The 22,242-nt window shown below is 38.3% G+C and overlaps 1 protein-coding gene across 5 annotated transcripts in view; it reads left to right on the top strand.

Annotated features, from left to right (window-relative positions):
* Positions 1-21,761, top strand: part of ATL2 (atlastin GTPase 2) — a 74,941-nt gene extending 53,180 nt beyond the window's left edge. For 2 of the 5 annotated variants that reach the window (XM_010337491.3, XM_074396080.1), the window contains exons 4-14: positions 132-236; positions 2,378-2,428; positions 3,065-3,121; positions 5,128-5,220; positions 7,641-7,779; positions 8,586-8,713; positions 16,346-16,402; positions 17,369-17,440; positions 18,055-18,486; positions 19,948-19,962; positions 20,058-20,628. In XM_010337491.3, coding sequence (XP_010335793.1) covers positions 132-236; positions 2,378-2,428; positions 3,065-3,121; positions 5,128-5,220; positions 7,641-7,779; positions 8,586-8,713; positions 16,346-16,402; positions 17,369-17,440; positions 18,055-18,486; positions 19,948-19,962; positions 20,058-20,165 — 1,257 coding nt within the window. In that variant the 3' untranslated portion in view covers positions 20,166-20,628. Of the gene's footprint in view, positions 1-131; positions 237-2,377; positions 2,429-3,064; positions 3,122-5,127; positions 5,221-7,640; positions 7,780-8,585; positions 8,714-16,345; positions 16,403-17,368; positions 17,441-18,054; positions 18,487-19,947; positions 19,963-20,057 lie in introns of all 5 variants that reach the window. The other 3 variants (XM_003926797.4, XM_074396086.1, XM_074396075.1) reach the window with 2 other exon arrangements.
* The last annotated feature ends 481 nt before the right edge of the window (positions 21,762-22,242 follow it).

Genomic DNA, 22,242 nt, shown 5'->3' with positions numbered 1-22,242 from the left:
TTATTATGTCAAATGTATGAGATATAAGTATTTTTCTTGATTTACTCATTTTCAAATTTATCATTTGATTTTTTTTTATAGTTATTTTTGGCAACTGTTTTACTAAATATTTTAAACTCTCAAATTCCTAGGTTGCTGTGCTGCTTATGGATACCCAGGGTGCCTTTGATAGCCAGTCAACTATCAAAGACTGTGCAACAGTGTTTGCTTTGAGCACTATGACTAGCTCTGTCCAGGTGAGACACAAGATTAAGTGGTTTGATCAGTTCACATAATTGTTTGGCCCCTGTTTTTTTTTTTCCCTTTTTTCTTTTTTGAGATGGAGCTTCACTCTTATTGCCCAGGCTGGAATGCAATGGCATGGTCTCAGCTTACTGCAACTTCTGCCTCTGGGTTCAAGTGATTCTCCTGCCTCAGCCTACCAAGTAGGTGGGATTGCAGACACCTGCCACCACACCCAGCAAAGTTTTTGTATTTTTAGTGAGATGGGGTATTACCATGTTGGCCAGGCTGGTCTTGAACTCCTGACCTCAGGTGATCCACCTGCCTCTGCCTCCCAAAATGCTAGGTTTACAGGCATTGAGCCACCGCACTTGGCATTTGGCCTCTCTTGAAAATGCCTTTTTAGTTTTGTTTTTTGAGGTGGATTCTCACTATGTTGCCCATGTTGGAGTGCCGTGGCTGTTCATGGGCTGATCATGCACTCTCTAGCCTTGACCTCCTGGGCTGAAGTGATCCTCTTGCCTCAGCCTCCTGAGGACTTGGGACTATCAGCATGTGCCACCTTGTCCTGGCAAAATGCCTTTTGATTGAAGGGGAAAAAAAGGATTGAAGAGAGCTATTTACATTTCTTGAGAGTGATTTACATTTCTTATTGGTCATTTACATTTCCATGCATGGTGTTCTGGCTTAGGATGCAAAATTTTGGGATAGTTACAAAGGATACAGTAAACCAACAACCAGTCTCTTTGGTTTTTCATTATGGAATATATACTTTGTTTTTTTAAAGGAAAAGGTATCACTGTAAAATGAGTTTTACTCATCTTGCCTATCTCACATGCACTTGTTGTGTGCAGTCAGAAATGAGATTTAAATGAGATAATGCATGTGAAAGTGCTTCGTAAAGTATAAATACCAAGAAGATTAAGATTATTTTTGTTTTCTTTCTTGCCTTTGAGGGAGGGTAATTTTCTTTCCTTAAGTAAGGTATCTGACTGATAGATCGGTGATAATTTGATTTTCTTGTTATTTATTTCTTCAGCAAATACATACTGATCACCTGTTACGTACAGGATAGTTTGCTAAGTACTAATGATCTAAGTTAAATAAATCCCCTTCTCTGCTGTTTGCAACCTGGCCCTGACAATGGAAGCAAAGGCACACATACATTGGTCATAGTGTCAGCGTTTATGTTTAAATCTAAAGTTTAATCACCTCAGTCATTCATTACTTTTTAAATTCTTATTTAGAACTAGTAGCTAAGAATATCATTTTAGGATTGCTGGCCTAAATTGACTATATTCTTGACCTGGAAGAGGTTTGGCCAGAGTATCACTTATTTGCTGTTAGACTGTTCTGTCTTTGGAGTTACCCTGGTTCCTAAGATGTAAGTTATTTCTTAGCAGAGGTGTTATCTGTTGATGGCCACTTTTCTCCTGTGGCAGTGTAGATTACTGTCTAAAGATCTGTCTTAGAATTAATAGATGAAAATCCTCCTTTACTGAAGATACTTAGACCCTCCTTTATCAGCTCTAGTTGCCTCCTAAAAATTCTGGAAAGAGCAAGAGTGCCACCTACTGTTATTTCTGTTAGCTTCCACGGGCCAGTAAAATCATCATGTTGAGTGTAAGTAAAAACTGATGAGTAAGTAAACTGATGAGTGTGAGTAAAAAGAGAACCACATTAGAATTGATGGTAGTCGAGGCACCCGCCGAGTAACTGTATACTCTGATTGTACCAGGGAGGAATTATCTTTGTAAACTATTTATTGCCTCTTACATTCACTAATTTAGAAAAATGATGGTGGAAATAACCTACACTTTTTTTAAAAAAAGACCATATCATAACATAAGGAGCTTTGAGAAGGAGTAAAAGAAACCTACTAGATAATTACACTTGTTTTTCCCACTTTTAGACCATGAGTCTGCACATATTCATGATTTTTACATATTTTACCACCACTGCTTCTTCCTTAATATTCTATCTGACTATTGTTAGGAAAAAAGAGAAAATCCTTTTCACATGTCACTCATCAAGTTAAGTGATTCCTTTGCACTGAGGTACAAAATAACCTGTGTTTCCACAACTAAAGTTATACACAAGCTGGGTATTTAGAACAAAACACTAACAAAAAACAAAATAAATTTTGTTTTAACAGGTATATAATCTGTCTCAGAATATTCAAGAAGATGATCTTCAACATTTGCAAGTATGTATTTTTTATTTTTTGAGACAGAGTTTTGCTCTTGTTGCACAGGCTGGAGAGCAATGGCACAATCTCAGCTCACTGAAATCTTCCCCTCCCAAGGTCAAGGGATTCTCTTGTCTCAGACTCCCAAACAGCTGGGGTTACAGGCATGTGCCATTGCGCCTGACTAATTTTGTATTTTTAGTGAAGACTGGCTAATTCTGTATTTTTCGTGGAGATGGGGTTTCACCATGTTGGTCAGACTGGTTTTGAACTTCTAACCTCAGGTGATCCACATGCTTCAGCCTCCTAAAGTGCTGGAATTACCAGGCATGAGGCACTGTGCCCAGCTGCAAGTACATGTTTCTTAGAGAAAATGTGCCAGGTGTTGAAAATTTAATTCTCACTTTATTGTGAATTTACATTTGGAAACCTGTAATACTGGTAACACGATTGAATGTTATAGGGGTTTAAACTGATGTATGACTTCTTAACTGGAAGAAATTTTGTATATACTTAGTGTGTTAGAAAATTAAATGTTTGGTTTTCAAATGATTTTAAAGGTTCTGGCACCTGGAGCCTTGATGTAGAACAGGTTAACACATGTCTTCTTTCAATCTCTTTAGAGGCATTATTTTAACTAACTCGATTTAATAGTTATTTACAGAGTATGGAAGACTTGCAATGGAGGAAATCTACCAGAAACCATTTCAGGTAAATAGTATTTTAACGTTTTAAAGATTTGCCTGTGAGAAGTTGTGAAGCCACCTCAGTTTGTAATTTTGGAGACACCAGGATATTACAATAGACTCATTGCTAGCAACAGATGGAGTGCAGTTGAAACTAACTTATGGTGATATCATCATCAACATACTTACCAGTAATAGGCTAACAGGATAAATAGAATAAATGAATTTAGGCTAATTCTAAATACTTTCACTTAGATTAAGGGGAATAATGTTTCTCTTAATAGATGTTATCCTAAAACTTAAGACAATAGGAAATATGAGACAGTCATGCCAATTTTTAAAATATGTGATAACTTAAGATTGTTACAGGTTTTTTTGTGGCTTACTACAAGTTGTAGTTAGTTCTGTTATTCTTTATTTTGGTTTCATATAGAAAAGTTCCAGATAGTTTATTTTTTGAAGCAAGTGTTGTGGGTTTTTTTTTTTTTTTTTTGATACAGAGTCTTGCTCTGTCGCCCAGCCTCTAGTGCAGTGGTATGATCTTGGCTCACTGCAACTTCCACCTCCCATGTTCAAGTGATTCTCCTGCCTCAGCCTCCTGAGTAGCTGGGATTACAGGCGCCTGCCACTTTACCTGGCTAATTTTTTTTTTTTTGTATTTTTAGTAGAGATGTGTTTCACCATCTTGGCCAGGCTGGTCTTGAACTGCTGACCTCATTTCACCGCCTTGGCCAGGCTGGTCTTGAACTGCTGACCTCGATCCACCTGCCTCGGCCTCCCAAAGTGCTGGGATTCAGGCATGAGCCACTGCGCCTGGCTGAAAGTGTAATTTATAAGTTGCCATTAACGCTATTTGGTGAGCTGCAGTTACAGTAGGAGAGCATGACTGTACCATGTTTGCTCCTAAGTGTGTGAAGCCCTTCCTGTATGACAGCATTGCTACTGATTACTAGTCTTAATAGGTTTACATTGATTCTGTCTCACTCTTGTCTGCCTAGAATGGTCACTTTTATTAAGTAGTTGAGCAGATTATGCCTTCATTTTTGGCTACATGGGTAAAATATACCCTATTTGGCCTATCTCAGTTTTTTCTGAACTGGGGTAATTTTGCAACCCAGGGGACATTTGCTAATGTCTGGAGACATTTTTGGTTATCACAGTTTTATGGGGGAGCTTGTGCTACTTGTCATCTAGCACATAGAGGCCGGAAATGAGGTCCAACTTTCTTCAATACACAAGACAGCCACACACAACTAAGAATTAACTGACCCAAAATGTCAGCAGTGCTGAGGTTGAGAAACCTAACCCTCTTTGAGTGAAAACATCCTGTGAAAATGTCCTTATTGACACCAGATCTATAATCAGTCTAGATAGCCATCTAGAATTAGTTGGTCTTGTAGTTACACAACAATGATTTAAAATTATGATCTGTGTGACCTGATACACCTGTTTTTCATTTTAAAATATCCTGTATTATTGCTTGTGGTGACTCTTTCTTTATATTTAATGAAGGTATCCAATGGTGGCAATTGCTTGGTATAAGAATGTTGTTTAAGTGGGTCCTTGATATAACCATGAGCAGTACTGACCATTTGGTTACTATAACTTTTTTTTTTTTTTTTTTTTTTTGAGACGGAGTTTCGCTCTTGTTACCCAGGCTGGAGTGCAATGGCGCGATCTCGGCTCACCGCAACCTCCGCCTCCTGGGTTCAGGCAATTCTCCTGCCTCAGCCTCCTGAGTAGCTGGGATTACAGGCACACGCCACCATGCCCAGCTGATTTTTTGTATTTTTAGTAGAGACGGGGTTTCACCATGTCGACCAGGATGGTCTCGAACTCTCGACCTCGTGATCCACCCGCCTCGGCCTCCCAAAGTGCTGGGATTACAGGCTTGAGCCACCGTGCCCGGCGATTACTATAACTTTTGATCAGGATTGTTTAGGAGAGTAAAGTAGGCTTCAATTGCTAGAAATGTAATTTTTTGGTAAACTTTATTGTAAAATAAACAATTTATATTTTTTCTATGTACAGACATTAATGTTTTTGATTCGAGATTGGAGCTATCCTTATGAACATTCATATGGTTTGGAAGGTGGAAAGCAATTTCTTGAAAAAAGATTACAGGTAAGACCCTATTTTCTAAAGAGGTGAGCATAAGCACCAAGCCAGGTGAAGAGGTGGGCTGTTTGGACTGCTGTTCCCATTAGCAGTATCTATATGTTGTTGAATAAAATATTCCAGGTTAGCCCAAGAGACTCTGTTTGTAACTGATGAAAAGTAAAGTGGTTGCATTCCTACCAAAGAAGGCAGTGCCCTTGAATCAAAATTAAGGATTATGATCCTTTATTCCTAAAGGTACTCCGCCCCCTCCCATGGAAGTACTTATGTATTAGTCTTTTATCATACTGCCTAAAGAACTACTTGAGACTGGGTAATTTATGAAAAAAAGAGGTTTAATTGACTCACAGTTCCATAGGCTTAACAGGAAGCATGGCTGGGAGGCCTCAGGAAACTAAAAATCATGGTGGAAGATGAAGGGGAAAGCAAGCACCTTCTTCACAAAGCAGCAGGAGAGAGAATGAAGGGGGAAGTGCCGTATACTTTTTAACAACCAGATCTTGTGAGAAATCACTGTCACGAGAACAGCAGGAGGGAAGTCTGTCCCCATCATTTAATTACCTCCAACCAGGCCCCTCCCCTGACACATGGGCATTATAATTTGAGATGAGATTTGGGTGGGGACACAGAGCCAAACCATATCAATCTGAGTAACCTGCAGGTCAGATACTTAAAGACTACCCCATTTACTCACATACACAATGGATACATAAAGACTGCTTTATTCGTAAGTAGGCAGGTGCTCTCTTTGGTTAGTAAGGTTTTATTTGTCTATGGGAATGATGCATTTGGGTTTTCAACCACGTTAAAGACTTGGGGTATGATACAATTTTTAAAATTTAAAGATTTTTTTTAAATTTTAAAATGAGACTAAAACCAATTCAACATTCTCAGGTTATTTGAAAGGCATTTCCAGACACCACTTTTGGAAATAATTTGAGTCATCAGTGTTTTCTGTCTCTGGTTTGTTCAGAAGAAATGAACACAAAGCACAATGGACATGCTAAATAATTACAATTACATAACAGAATTATGTAACTCAAAGACAAGAAGGTTTTTAAACTTCTCATTGAAATATGTTACATATATTCAAAAAATTGCTCAAATCATAAGTGTATAGCTTAATGAATTTGTACAAAATGAACATAGCCGTTTAGCCAGGACCTAGAAGTACTCACCTTCATACACCAACCCTCCCCCAAAACCCTCTACCACTATCCTGACTTCTCACAGCCATTGTTTTTGTACTTTATATGGATGGAATCACATATAGAATATATTTGTTTGAGTCTAGCTTTTTTGCCCAATATTATGTTTCTGAAGTTAATCCATGTTGTTGCATATAGTTTAGTTCATTTATTCTCATTGCTATATAGTATCCATTGAATGAATAGACAACAGTTTTTCCATTCTGTTGTTGATGGAGATTTAGGTGGTTTCCAGGTTTTAATTATAAATAGCACATACTTTGTTAAAATTCTTTTTCAAAAGAGTGTTTAGGAGACCATGTGAGTTATATTGGGATAAATGAGTAATTATTTAAAATGTTTCTAAGTTTAAGATTTTACCCTCCAGTACATGCAGTTTCCCTTCTCAAAATTATCATAACTAGCATAAATCATAAATAATCATGTTGAAAGAGACCTGAAATCCTAACAAGTTTCTAAGGTTCTTTGTACTGGACTGTAATTTTTCATCTTAGCTTTTACTTTGCTCAGGGTCTAAACTCTTTATTTGTAGGCAAATTTATACTTTTTTTTGTTTTGTTTTGTTTTGTTTTGTTGCTCTTGTAAGTACTTTAAATTCTTAATTTATTTACTGGTGCGGAAGGCACAGCCACAACTTGTTATTAGGTTGTTAGATACTACGATTAACTATATTATTTGTAGTTTGTGCTATTCCAGGCAGCTTAGGAAAAACATCTTTTTTGGTTGAAGAAAATATGGGGTCAGCTGGGCACAGTGGCTTACGCCTGTAATCCCAGCACTTTGGGAGGCTGAGGTGGGTGGATCACCTGAGATCGGGAGTTTGAACCGGAGAAACATGGAGAAACCCTGTCTCTACTAAAAATACAAAATTAGCTGGGTGTGGTGTCACATGCCTGTAATCCCAGCTACTCAGGAGGCTGAGGCAGGAGAATCGCTTGAACCCAGGAGGCGGAGGTTGCTGTGAGCCGAGATTGTGCCATTGCACTCCAGCCTGGGCAACAAGAGTGAAACTCCGTCTCAAAAAAAAAAAAAAAGAAAGAAAAGAAAATGCGGGAGTCTTAACAAAGTGGTCAGAAATGGGTCTTCGTAATTGTAAAAATAGACTCCTCTGGAATAGCATCTGAGTTAAGCGTGCATGCATGTGAGTCTGTGTGTGTGTTTTGTTAAAACATTTTCTTTCTGCTGTTTACAACTTCACCTGTCTCCCTCTGCCCTCAGGTAAAACAAAATCAACATGAAGAGCTTCAGAATGTAAGGAAGCACATACACAATTGTTTCTCAAATCTTGGTTGCTTCCTTTTGCCACATCCTGGTCTTAAAGTTGCCACTAATCCTAGTTTTGATGGGAGATTGAAAGGTGGGAATTCCCATTCTTGCTAAGATCAGAATTTACTTATTAGAGGCTGAAAGTTCTTAAAGAAAATAAATGACGCCTTAAATTTCCTGTCTGTTACTGGAGAATGTTTGGATGCATTGTTCATTTTGTGATTGTAATGCTCTGTGGTTTCTCTAGCATTCTATTGATTTATTTGCAGCTGTCTAGCCTATTGATTAACCTATTTTATAATGTCTGTTGCCCAGCACTGATGTCCTGAAAATTCTGAAGACTGAGAGCTTTCTTTTCAACTGATTGCAGTCTGCTAAAATGCTTTATCATTTTATTATATTGATGAAATCAGATAGATATAAATAAGTCTCTGTTTCAAGAGTGATAGTATAGTTTATGTTGTGAGATTATTTTGAGTGTGGTGGCAGAATGCCTGGGGATTGACAAAACTTTTACAGTATGGCTGGTGAAACAAAATCTAGTAGTAAAATTTAATACAATTTTGTGAATTGTTTGCCTCTTTTGAAAAGGACATTTTCGTTAATACTAAATGTGAAATTTGCCTTGGTAATCCACACATTTATGTTTTATTTATTACTTGAACGGCACTGTTACTGGGGGTTGGGGAAAATGAGCTAGTAGAGTGGGGGGATTATATTTTTTCCTGTGAGATGTGGCATGTTGGATGAGGTGTTTTTTGTTTTTTTTTTTAATGAATCCACTTCAGTAATAGATACTACGTATTCTTATTTCATAAAACAGAATGTTATGAAATCTTACCAGTGGGAACTTAATTTTTTTTGGACTAACATGTTGCTCAATTTTGTGTTCTCTAGATATTGATGAAGACTTTAAACGAGAGCTTAGAAATCTGGTACCTTTGCTGCTCGCCCCTGAAAATTTGGTAGAAAAAGAGATAAGTGGATCTAAAGTCACTTGTAGAGATCTCGTGGAATATTTTAAGGTAGGTAAGCTCTTAAATTAAACGACTTTGTCTAAGATAGAAATGTAGTTGATTTAAAACTCATCTGTATGTATAAGAAATTGCTTCTCTATTTTAAAGCAAAGAAGAGTAAGATTTGTAATTTATTTTTTCTGCCTTGAATTAGATGTATTTGTATTTAAGGATATTTCAAAGATTATAGCAGATTTCTGTCTTCTGGATGGTGATTTAATTTAATTTATCTTACTTTTTCTCCATCTCAGATATGGAGAGAACAAGCCATTCATTGTGCTATAATGCTACTCTGTCATTTGTAAATGATGATAAGAATGGAAAGCATGATTTTACATCTTAAGTTCTCGTGAAAACACTCCCTCAGAGTTCTGAGGACTTAATAAGAACAGCTGAAAGTATTTATATTGGTTCCTGAGTTCAAGTAAAGTGTTCATAGGTTTTTTTTCCCTGTGTTCTTCTCTAGTCTTTATAGCTTGCCTGCCAGAACAAGACCATTGTGGAAGGTTGTATTATTTGTAGTTTTAACTAGGAGTATATTTTTGTTCACTTATTGGATACTTTGATAGTCACTCTCATATTATCTTTAGTTATGAATGAATTTTTAAAAATTTATTTTTATTTTTTATTTTTTTGAGATGATGTCTCGCTCTGTTTCCCAGGCTTGGAGTGCAGTGGCACAGTCTCGGCTCACTGCAACCTCCTTCTCCTGAGTTCAAGCAATTCTCCTGCCTCAGCCTCCCGAGTAACTGGGACTACAGGGACATGCCACCACGCCCAGCTGATTTTTTATATTTTTAATAGAGACAGGGTTTCACCATGTTAGCCAGGATATTCTTGACCTTCTGACCTCGTGATCCACCCACCTCGGCCTCTCAAAGTGCTGGGATTACAGGCATGAGCCACCTCGCCTGGCTACTTTTAATTTTTAATTTTTGTGGGAACATAGTATATATACTTATGGGGAACATGAGATATTTTTGATATAAGCATACAATGTGTAATAATATCAGAGTAAATAGAGTGTCCATCACCTCAAGGATGTATCCCTTCCTATGGGACAGACAATCCAGTTATGCTCTTTTAGTCATTTTAAAATATATAGTAAGTTATTATTGACTGTAATTACCCTGTTATGCTATCAAATGCTAGATCTTAGTCTATCTAACTATATTTTTATACTCATTGACCATCTCTGCCTCCTCTCCACCCTCTGACTCCCCTTCCTAGACTCTAGTAACCATCGTTCTAGTACTCTGTATTTACATGAGTTCAGTTGTTTTAATTGTTAGCTCCCACACATAAGTGAGAACATGTGAAGTTCATTTTTTCTGTGCCTGGCTTATTTCACTTTACATAATATCCTCCAGTTCCATCATGTTGTTGCAAGTGACAGGATTTCATTCCTTTTTTTTTTTTTTTGAGATGGAGTCTTGCCCTGTTGCCTAGGCTGGAATGCAGTGGTGCGATCTCGGCTCACTGCAACGTCTGCCTCCCAGGTTCAAGTGATTCTCCTGCCTCAGCCTCTCGAGTAGCTGGGACTAGAGGCATCTGCCACCACACTTGGCTAATTTTTTATATTTTTAGTAGACATGGGGTTGCCCTTTGTTGGCCAGGCTGGGCTCGAATGCCTGACCTTGTGATCCATCTGCCTTGGCCTCCCGAAGTGCTGGGATTACAGGCATGAGCCACTGCACCTGGACCAGGATTTCATTCTTTTATATGGCTGTATAGTACTTCATGGTATATATATACCACATTTCTTTATCTGTTTGTACACTGATGGACACTTAGGTTGCTTCCAAATCGTAGCTATAGTGAATAGTGCTGCAGCACACATGGAAGTGCAGATGTGTCTTCTATATACTGATTTTTTTTCTTTTGGGTATATACCTAGCAGTGGGATTGCTGGATCATATGGTCATTTTATTTTTAGTCTTTTGAGGAGCCTCAATTTTTTTTAATTTTTTTTTTTTTGAGGCTGAGTCTCACTCTGTCACGCAGGCTGGAGTGCAGTGACATGATCTCAACTTACTACAACCTCCATCTCCCTTCAAGCAATTCTCTTGTCTCAACTTCCCAAGTAGCTTGGATTATATGCGTGCACCACTATGGTTAATTTGTGTTTGTGTGTGTGTGTGTGTGTGTGTGTGTGTGTGTGTGTGTGTGTTGGTAGAGACAGGGTTTCACCATGTTGGCCAGGCTGGTCTTGAACTCTTGACCTCAAGTGGTCCACCTGCTTTGGCCTCCTAAAGTGCTGGGATTACAGTGTGAGCCACCGTGCTTGGCACTCTTTCTTTAGTTTCTAATAATACTTGCTTTATAAATCTGGGTGCTGCAGTGTTGGGTGCATATATATTTACAATTGTTATTTCCTCTTGCTGAATTGATTCCTTTATCATTATATAATGACCTTCTTTGATGTAAGTGTAGCTACTTCTGCTCTTTTTTTTTTTTGTTCCATTTGCATGGAACATCTTTTTCCATATCTTTATTTTCAGTCTCTGCATGTTTTTATAGATGGAGCTTGTATCACCATTTTTTAAAATCCATTTAGCCACTCTGTGTCTTTTAATTGAAGAGTTTAGCTCATTTACACTCAATGTTACTGAAAAGTAAGAACTTAACCTCTGCTATTTTGTTGTTTTCTGATGGTTTGGTAGTCTTCCTACCTTCCTGTCTTCCATTTAGTGAAGGTGGTATGTTTTAATTTATTTTTATTTTTTGTGTATCTGTTGTATGTCTTTTGAGGTTACCATGAGGCTTGCAAATATAATATATTTTAAACTGATAACACTGATTGCATAAACAAACTAACTAACAAACAAGGAAACAGAAAACTAATAAAAATTCTACACTTTAACTTCATCCCCTCACCTTTTAAACTTTCGTTGTTTCTCTTGATATCTTAGTATACTGTCTATGTCTTGAAAAATTTTGGTAGTTAATATTTTTTATAGGTTTGTCTTTTAGTCTTTCTACTCAGGATATGAAAGTTTACACACCGCAATTAGTGTTATAATATTCTGTTTTTCTGTGTATGAGTTTTGTACCTTCAGATTATTTCTTATTACTCATTAAAATCTTTTTCCTTCAGATTGAAGAACTCCCTTTAACATTGTAGGACAGGTCTGATGTTTATAAAATCCCTCAGCTTTTGTTTGTCTGAGAAAGTGTTTATTTCTCCCTCATGTTTGAAGTATTTTCACTGGATGTACTATTCTAGGAAAAAAATTTTTTTTCTTCAGCACTTGATGTCATGCCACTGTCTGCTGGCCTATAAGGTTTCCACTGAGAAGTCTACTCCCAGATGTATTGGCGCTCTTTTGTATGTTGTTTGTTTCTTTTCTGTTGATGCATTTAGGATCCATTCATGCTTATTGTTGTTGTTGTTTAATAGAAATGGGGTTTTGCTATGTTGACCAGGCTGGTCTCAAACTCCTGGTCTCAAGTGATCCTCCCATCTCAGCCTCCCACGGTGCTGAGATTATAGGTGTGAGCCACTGTGCCTGGTCTCTTGCTGTTGTTTTAATGGAGACCTTGTCTCTTTACATTGTCCAGGCTGATCTTGAACTCCAGGGTCAAGCAGTACCCCCACCTTCACCTCCCAAAGTGCTGGGATTGCAGGCATGAGCCACCACGCCCAGCCAGGATCCATTCTTTACCCTTGACCTTTGGGAGTTTGATTATTAAGTGTCTTGAGGTAGTCTTATTTGGGTTACGTCTGCTTGGTGTTCTATAATCTTTTGTTCTTAAATATTAGTATATTGCTTGTATAAACTGTCTTTTTTTTTTTTTTTTGAGACGGAGTTTCGCTCTTGTTACCCAGGCTGGAGTTTAATGGCGCGATCTTGGCTCACCGCAACCTCTGCCTCCTGGGTTCAGGCAATTCTCCTGTCTCAGCCTCCTGAGTACCTGGGATTACAGGCACGCACCACCATGCCCAGCTAACTTTTTTTTTTGTATTTTTAGTAGAGACGGGGTTTCACCATGTTGACCAGGATGGTCTTGATCTCTTGACCTCGTGATACACCCGCCTTGGCCTCCCAAAGTGCTGGGATTACAGGCTTGAGCCACCGCGCCCGGCTGCTTGTATAAACTTTCTACCCCATCTCTATCTACCCCTCTTTAAGGCTATGGACTCTTAGATTTGCACTTTTGAGGCTATTTTCTAGATCTTGTAGGCATGCTTCATTCTTTCTCATTCTTTTTTCTTTTGTCTCAGCTGTGTACTTTCAAATAGCCTGTCTCCAAGCTCAGTAATTCTTCTGCTTGATCAGTTCTTCTGTTAAGCTGAGGCCGGGTGAGGCCCATGCCTTTAATCCCTGCATTTTGTGGGAGGCTGAGGTGGGCAGATCACTTGAGACAGTCTGGGCAATATGGTGAAAACCCCTGTCTCTACAAAAAAAAAAAACAAAAAATTAGCCAGGCTTGATATCGCATGCCTGTAGTTCTAGCTACTTGGGACACTGAGGTAGAAAAATTGTTTGAGCCTGGGATGCAGAGGTTGCAGTGAGCCAGGATTGTGCCATTGCACTCCAGCCTGGGAGAAAGAAAGACCCTGCCAAAAAAAAAAAAAAGAGGCTTGGATGCATTCCTCAGTATGTCAGTTGCATTTTTCAGATCCAGGATTTCTGCTTGATTCTTTGTGATTATTTTAGTGTCTTTGTTAACTTTATCTGATAGGATTCTGAATTCCTTTTCTGTGTTATCTTGTATTTCTTTTAGTTTCCTCAAAACTGCTATTTTGAATTCTCTGCCTGAAAGGTCACTTACCTCTGTCTCTCCAGGATTGGTCACTGGTGCTTTATTTTAGTTCGTTGGGTGCGGTCATTTTTTTCTTGGATGGCCTTGATGCTTGTGAATATTTGTTGGTGTCTGGACATTGAAGAGTTAGGTGTTTGTTACAGTCTTTGCAGTCTGGGCTCGTTTGTACCTGTCATCCTTGGGAAGGCTTTCAAAGTATTTGAAGGGACTTGGGTGTTGTGATCTTTGGTCACTGCGGCTGTATTTGCATTAGGGACATTTCAAGCCTATAGTGCTGTGTGGCTCTTGCAGATTTGTAGAGGTACTGCCTTGGTGCTTTTGGGTAAGATCCAGGAGAATTCCCTGGATTACCAGGCAGAGACTCTTGTTCTCTTCCCTTACTTTCTCCCAAACAAATGGAGTCTGTCTCTGTGCTGAGCTGCCTGGAGCTGGGGGAGGGGTGACACAAGCACCATTGTGGCCACCATCCCTGGGATTTTACTGGGTCAAACTGGAAGCCAGCACAGCACTGGGTCTTGCCCAAGGCCAATGGTGACTACTGCTTGGCTACTGCCTGTGTTCATGTTAGGCCCAAAGGTTCTACAATCAGCAGGTGGTGAATCTAGCCAGCCTTGTATCCTTCCCTTCTGGGCAGCAAGTTCCCTCTAGCCTTGGGTGGTTCCAGAGATGCCCTCTGGGAGCCAGGGCCTAGAGTTGGGAACCTTAGGAATCTACCTGGTGTTCTAATCTGCTGTGGCTGAGCTGGCACATGGCTGCAAGACAAAGTCCTTTCCACTCTTCCCTCCCTTTTCCTTAGGCAGAGGACTCCCCCCATGGCTGCCACTGCCCTAGGCCTATGGCGAGTACTGCCTGGCTACTGCCAATTTTCACTCAAAGCCCAGGGGCTCTTGAGTCAGCTGTGGTGAATACTGCCAGGCCTGAGGCTCCTCCTTTAAGGCAGTGGGCTCCCCTCTGGCCCAGGGCAGATTCAGACATGCCATCCAGGAGCCAAGACCTGGAACCAGGGACCCAGCCTGCTTGGTGTTCCACCTAACTGTGGCCAAGCTGCAAGACAAAGTCCCCTTTGCTTTTTCCTCTCCTTTACTCAGGCAGAAGGAGACTGTCCTCATAGCCACAACATCTGGGAATGTGCTGGCTCACACCTGAAGCTGGCACATCTCTGAATCTTACTCAAGACCCATAGTAAGTACTGCTTGGCTACCACTGCTGCTTATTCAGAGCCCCAAAACTCTTGAGTCAGCAGGTGATGAATCCTGCCACGACCTGGTCCTACCCCTCAAGATGGTGGGTTCCCTTCCGGCCCAGGGTGTGTTTAGAAATCTCGCCTGGGAACTGGGGACTAGAATTGGGGCCTTAGGACTCTGTGTGATACCTCACTCTGTGTGGCTGAGCTGGCATCCAAATTGCAAGACAAAGTCCTCTTTACTCTCCCCTCTCCTCTCCTCAAGCAGAAGGAAGGAGTCTTCCTCAGAGCTGTGAACTACACTGCCTGGGGTTAGGGGAGGAGTGACACAAGTACTCTCTTGGCTACCCCAGCTGGTGTCTTACTGTGCACCTCAAGGCCACCGGCTCAGCCCGGCACAGCACCAGGACTTGCCCAGGAATTACAGGCCTTGTGGCCTAGACTGCCTTTCAAGTTTATTTGGGACCTCAGAGCAGCTGTTTCTATTGATATCTTAGTATACTATGTCTTGAAAAGTTGTGGTGATTAATGTTTTTTTATAGGTTCGTCTTTGAGTCTTTCTACTCCGGATATGAGTAGTTTACACAGGGTCCTAAGTAGAATGAGGCATCAGGCAGAGTCCTTAGCCTGTGGCGGTGGGGCTGGCAGTCCGGGGCTGGTCTAAATGCTCCCTTCATGGGTGCTGGCTGAGTTCTGCCCCATTTTCCTTTCCACGGTGGCAGGGTAGCACTGAGTTTCAGTGCAGAAATCCCACAGTCACTACACTCTCCCTTCCCCAAGCACATAGATTCTCTCTCCACACCATGTGGTGGCTGATGGGAGGGACGGAGAGGGGTGGTGTAGGCGAGTCTAGACTGTTTTTTCTATCCTCTTCATTGCCTCTTTCAGTGATTTAAAGTTTAAACTAGGTACTGTGATTGCTCACCTGATTTTTGATTCTTATGAAAGTGCTTTTTTATGTGGATAGTTGTTCAATTTGATGTCCCTGTGAGGTGGTAGTGATCATTGGAGGCTTCTATCTGGCCATTTTGCTCTGCCTGCTTCTCAGTTATGAATGAATTTTGTCAATAGAAAGTTGAGATGAAAGATTCCTGTATGGACGTCTAAAAAACTCTCATCTTTTCCTTTTTACTCTTAAACCACAAATTAACAAATTAAGACTTTTTTCTTGAGCTGAAATACAATTTAAGCTGGTCAAAGTAAAATACTGCGTAAAATTGTTTCCTAAGCTGGATATGGTGGCGCACATCTTTAGTTTCAGCCACTTGGGAAACTGAGGCAGGAGGGACACTTGAGCCCAGGAATTCGAGGTTGCGGTGAGCTCTGATTGTACCACTGCACTCCAGCCTGGGTGTCAGAGTGAGACCCCATCTCTAAAGAAATAGATTTAAAAAGTTTTTTTTTTTAAACATTAAAACATTGGCAATAGGGGATAGTTATGAATTTCTTTTCATGAAGTGGATGGCATTTATCTAACTTTATGAGTTACAACTTTTATATTTGTTATAGAAATGCCTAGGATATTATCTAGCAACATAGAATTTAATAATATTGAGAATAGGGTTAACTTTGTTGGAATAAGATGATTTTTAAAGCCTAGAATTTTGTGCATTATTAATGAGTTTTTTTCTCTGGAGATGTGGAGCCAAATTGCATAACCCATCAGTCTAACCCATCTTCTCCCTTTTTAGGCGTACATCAAAATTTATCAAGGAGAGGAACTTCCACATCCAAAGTCCATGCTTCAGGTAGAGAGAGTGTGAGAGTGATATGTGTTGTACATACACGTATTTATGAGGGAGAATGAAAGTCTTTGCTTTAGAGAGAAATGCTGAAAATAGTGAGGGATCCTTTTATGCAAGCAAATAAGTTTTGCGTAGTTAAGGTCATATGGGTCCTACGGTTTCATACCATTTTTTTTTTCCTTTGTAACTGCAAATTTTAGGCCTTGCATGTTCTAGGCCACCAGAAATGAGAGTCCACAATACTTACTCTTCAGATGCTCAAAGTATAGGAAAATTTCTGTTTTATAAGTAGGCTTAATGTGGGCCTCTCTGAACTAAGCTGCTTCTATTCTGAGCCTTTGACAATAAAGGTTGTTTGAAGTAAGTCTTATTTTTATTTGGTGTTAATGATTTAGAGCTACTTCTAGTGAATATAGTCACAGTTTTTTTTTTTTCTTTTTCAAATGGTGTTCAAATGGACAGTATTTTTTCAAATGGACAGTGTCATTTTAATGCATTCATATTTTAAAAAATTTACTACCTTGGGCTATTATTTCATTTTATAGTAGATAAAACAGTTTTTTCTAATAAAACTTCATGCAGAAAGTTTTGTGAGTTTGAAAATGTCTTGTATAATACTGATTATGAGAGAGAGAACCATATGGATAATTCTTGATTCCTGATACCTGGAGATCCACATATTTTAGGGTTATATCTATTTATCTTTATCCATTTCCTGAGCATATGTGGTGTTTTCTACAGACCCACTTTAATATCAACCTAAACAAAACAAAAATAGGCAGGTTAGAACCACTTACCATTATATACTTTATGCTAATGTTCCCTTTGATAGGAAAGAAAAACTGGAAGTTCCTTTCTCTGATTTGTTTTCAGACTTGTTCATTGTACATAACTTAATGTGTTTAACAGAATTTTTAGAATCATAGGGTTTTTTTGCATAATAATGGTACGTGTAATTTTATTTTTTAGGCAACAGCTGAAGCTAATAATCTTGCTGCAGTAGCAGGAGCAAGAGATATCTATTGTAAAAGTATGGAACAGGTTTGTAACTAAAATTTAAATTTGATACTGGAGTGAGAAGATTTTTCTGTTTAAAGTAATTGAACCGAATTCCCCTTTATGATCTCTGCTGGAAATAAAGTGTAAGAAAATAATTTGCATGATTAGATAGCAGAATTTGGGCCATACGTTATTATATAAACTGTACTAAAATATCTTTTGACATGTATGATTCAGAGTGCTGTTATTAGTGACTTCTGTTGTTAGTAGCATGAGTTTAAGGCCAATAGTAGTTTCTGTTCTTGCTTTGCTCAAACATTAAAATATCTTTTTGGGGCATTATCTTTTACCCACTCTCTTGCCAGCAACCTTGTGTACTATTATGATGTATGGGTGATCAAGTGAAGGCAGGTACAGAGCGCAGTGTAAAATTTTTTTGTCTTCCGTTTCAGTTAGTCACATTTGGAAACTTATTTTGCTTGAGCAGGTTCAACGTAGAAGAAATAACTAGATTATGATAACCTGTGAAGTATTATAAGTGAGTTTAAAACTGAATCATGAAAGGTTTGACTCTCTGAGACTAAAAACTATGAACAGGAACTTCTTTCAAGTGTGAATTATTTCTAGCATGTAATACTATCATTCTGTCTGTCCAGGTATGTGGAGGGGACAAGCCTTACATTGCACCTTCAGATCTGGAGCGAAAACACTTGGATCTCAAGGAAGTGGCGATAAAACAATTTCGTTCTGTAAAAAAGATGGGTGGAGATGAGTTCTGCCGTCGTTATCAGGACCAGCTTGAAGCTGAAATTGAAGAAACCTATGCAAATTTTATAAAGCACAATGATGGCAAAAATATCTTCTATGCTGCTCGTACCCCAGCCACACTGTTTGCGGTCATGTTTGCTATGTATATAATCTCAGGACTGACTGGCTTCATTGGCCTAAACTCTATAGCCGTCTTGTGTAACCTTGTCATGGGGTTAGCACTGACATTTCTTTGTACTTGGGCATATGTTAAATACTCTGGGGAGTTCAGAGAAATTGGAACAATGATTGATCAGATTGCTGAAACACTATGGGAACAGGTTGGTATCTATCTTTTGGTTTTTCAGTGACTAATCTCATTTTCCTGTGATTTTTCCCCCTTTGCAGTATTTGTATTCCTACTTTTTCTTTATATGAGGAATGTCAAAAGGATGTTTTCTGTTTTGTTTGGATGTAGAGTCTTTACGAATTGAAGATTTTTTTCTTTAAAGTTACAATTTTAATGTACTTTGGTTAGCCTAAATCTGTACTGTCCTCTGGATAGATTCTTAGTTGTAGGCCTGATTATACCAGATGGTGGGCAGGACCAGAGTCTGTAATGACTTTTTTCTTTGGGGAAAGAAAATCTAATCATTGAATGATTTTGAAGGTAAGGAAAAGAAGTTTGGAAGTGGTGCTTTTGGAAAGCAAAAGAAGTTTCTTCCTAATACTGGCAAGCAATGCAGGAGAAATACTGGATGGCAGACAGATCTTCATTGCCTTCCGTGAAGATAGTAGGGATTTCCTGATGCACTATGAGGAACAATCCTGTAGGGATTTCTTACCGTGGAAACTTTGACCTTTGTATTATGGAAATACTAATTAGTAAAGCAAAGTGCCATGAGCAGAGAACCATGTTCCATCATAATCTTTTACCTTAAACCAGAATTGAAGTCCAGGCTGTGAACACTTGCCCAGCAAGTATCTACTAAGGAAAGCCATTTTGTATATTTATCTGCCTCCTGTGTGCTGGAATTACCTGTGGACAGAAAATTCCACTTACGGATGTCATTAAAATGATCTTCGTGAAATACTTGAACATCATGTCAAGGACCAGAGTAAAAGCTGCAGTTATTAATGTACTTAACATGAACACTATAATAGGCATTTCAGATGTCATTTCTGGGCTCATGAAATATTAAGCTTATTTGAAGATCTGGGATATGCAGGTTCATGTTTGTTTTGGCTATAAATTCGAAGACTGGAGAAGCAGACAATTTTTTTTTTTTTTTGGAAGAAAGTTGATTGGATGTTTACTTTTTTTGTAATGATGTTATTTATAAAGTGACCCACTATATTAACTTGGATTTTGTATTTACTCTTTAGAGAAATGCTCTATTCAGATCTGATTGGGAAGTTTTTGTTTGGATATTTATTTAAATTTTTATCTCAATCTCACTACTTCATGTTTCTTTGAATAGAAGATGGATGCAAAGCTGTCGCAATGTCACTTTTAAGAAGAGAATGAGCTGCTTTAAAATTTTGGATCATTATTTTCTGCAACATAATTTTCAATAATTGTAACAACAATATCTTCTTTTGAGAAATACTCATCTCTTATACAGCATTGATTCTAGGATTTTAGAGATACCATTATTACAAAACGATTAAATGGAGGAATCTAAAGTGTATAAAATCATTTTCAGTATAGTTGAGGTAAGGTGATCAGCTAGTCAGAGATCTTTGCTCTATCAACAAACCTTGTCTAAATTTCTTTGCATTTCTCTTTTCTTTTGCTTCAGAGGAGTCCCAGGAAGGTGAGAAACCTACAGTCTCAAATTCTTGTAGTCTTAAACTCTTTAGCTTCGAGGCACTCTAAGTCATTCTCCTAACAAATCACTTCATGTTTTAGGTGTTTTCCAAACTGTTTGAAGTTACTAGACGTCGAATGGTTCATCGTGCTCTTTCATCAGCACAGCGACAGAGACTGTCATCCAACAATAACAAGAAGAAAAATTAGACAGTATTTTTAACCTTTTTCTCTATCTGAAGTGTTCACACTTATACATGTAGGACAATAAGCAGGACCGTCTGGGCCGGTCTGCATAAATGCTGTATACATACCAGATTTGATGCTGCATATAGGGTATGGAATTGCACATCCATCTCATAGGAATTGTAAATGGTTTGAATAAGAGGAAAGTAATTTTTGTTGCATTATATAATGTCTAGTAGCATCATAACTTTTTTTGAGAGAAGCATCTTTTTATTTCCCATATTCCCAGTTATTTTCATCATTGCTTTGAATTGAATTTTTATATCTATTTTTATATGTCACTCTTTTTTTACCTCATGTTTTTGTTTGTTTTGCACATTTCTCATACCACAGGTATTGAAGCCCCTGGGTGATAATTTGATGGAGGAAAACATAAGGCAGTCTGTAACAAACTCTATCAAAGCAGGCCTGACTGACCAGGTGTCTCATCATGCCAGATTAAAGACAGACTGACAGTTCATCTTCTCACGGACTCCACTCTCTTTTTTTTCATGCTTGCTGTACAATGAGAACTCAAATAAAAATAAACCAAAGTTTACAATCAACTGTAGAAGTAGTTTAGTGTAACTGGCTTCACAGATGGCTGCCACAGAGTGTGAAAATTGTTTGTTAGTTTTAAGCATTCTTTTAATGGCTCCTAAGACATGCAGATTGACTGAGGAGCATTGGTTAATCATGCACACTTGTGCCATGTTTAATTCTTTTCTTTCTTTTTACTTAATCTAATGTTAGTGAAATTTGTCTTATGTAAAAGGATATTTCAGGGAAATATTTTAAGAAATCTATTTAGAGTCTCTTTAACACGGTGTCCCATTGAAATTTTAATTTTTAGAGAATTTATGAATCACTGTTTCAAGAACCAGATTGGAATGACAATGAAGCCTTTATTGAGCCACTACATTAAAAGTATATATTGCTTTACTGCCTTCAGTACCAGTATTACATAAATGCATGTATCAGAAACTTCACAGAAATTACATGGCAACTCTTGTAGCTAAGAAAGTAATTCTGAGGTGTACATTTGTCTTGCCTTTTTAAATTTATAAACCTGCCCTAAAAGGAGATGCATATCTGGGAAACTGAACTGTTTTTTTGCAGTTTAGCCTTCATGTACATAAAATATGCCATTAATTTTATTGGGGGAGAAATTCCATCCAAAAATGTTGCCTACAGCTATGAGTTAAGAGTGTCTGTACAGTGTGTAGCTTTTATTTTCTAAAATCACAGATAGGGCATGTATATGAATTATAAATATATAAATACAATTTTGTATTAAAAGTTTTGTAGTTTATGGCAAAATCTGGTCCTGTGGTAGGCTAAATAAGTACAGTCCCTGTGAAAGGAATGTTTGTGGCTCATGTCAGTGTGTGAATGCATAGACAATTTGAAGTTTTTGATATATTTGTGATATTTATCTTGAGCACTGCAATCTCACCCCCCCCCCAAGGGAATTCAATGGGAATGTTTCTTGTGACTTTGTCCTCTGTTGCATTTTAAAGTTATTTCCTGTAATTTATTTTCAGTACATAATTAAAAATTTGTTGTATATATAAAATGAAACTTGTGATTCTTTTCTAAGGAATTTTTCAAGTATTATTCCACTGCATAAAAAACATTTGTTTATAGTGAAAAGGGCATGAGCAGGAAACACCCCAGTTGAGAGCTCTAAGGTGTTGTACCTCAAAGCTAACCTTGTAAAAAGTTACTTTTCTGCATCAGTCTCTATGAGGGAAAACCCATGATCAGCCTAGTTGTAGTTGGGAATTATTCATTTCTTTTTTTCTTTTTTCTTTTTTTTTTTTTGTTGTTGTTTCGGTGGTATATGTAAGGCTAACATTTTTTTCAGTGCATTTATGGTCTTTATGAACATTTAAAGTACCTAGTTTGGTTTTTAAGCAAAGAAAATGCAGGTGTTGAGTTGCATGTGTGAACGCTCTGAACTTGCTTTGGTTGATGTTTCCTCCCATTCCCTTTCAGATTCTGTTTTTTTATGGATTGTATTTGTTTCCATCTGTATTAAATCACTACCTTACTCATCTGT

Source organism: Saimiri boliviensis, chromosome 1, assembly GCF_048565385.1.
Source record: "Saimiri boliviensis isolate mSaiBol1 chromosome 1, mSaiBol1.pri, whole genome shotgun sequence".
NCBI lineage: Eukaryota > Metazoa > Chordata > Mammalia > Primates > Cebidae > Saimiri > Saimiri boliviensis.
This window is presented reverse-complemented; position numbering and strand designations above follow the sequence as displayed.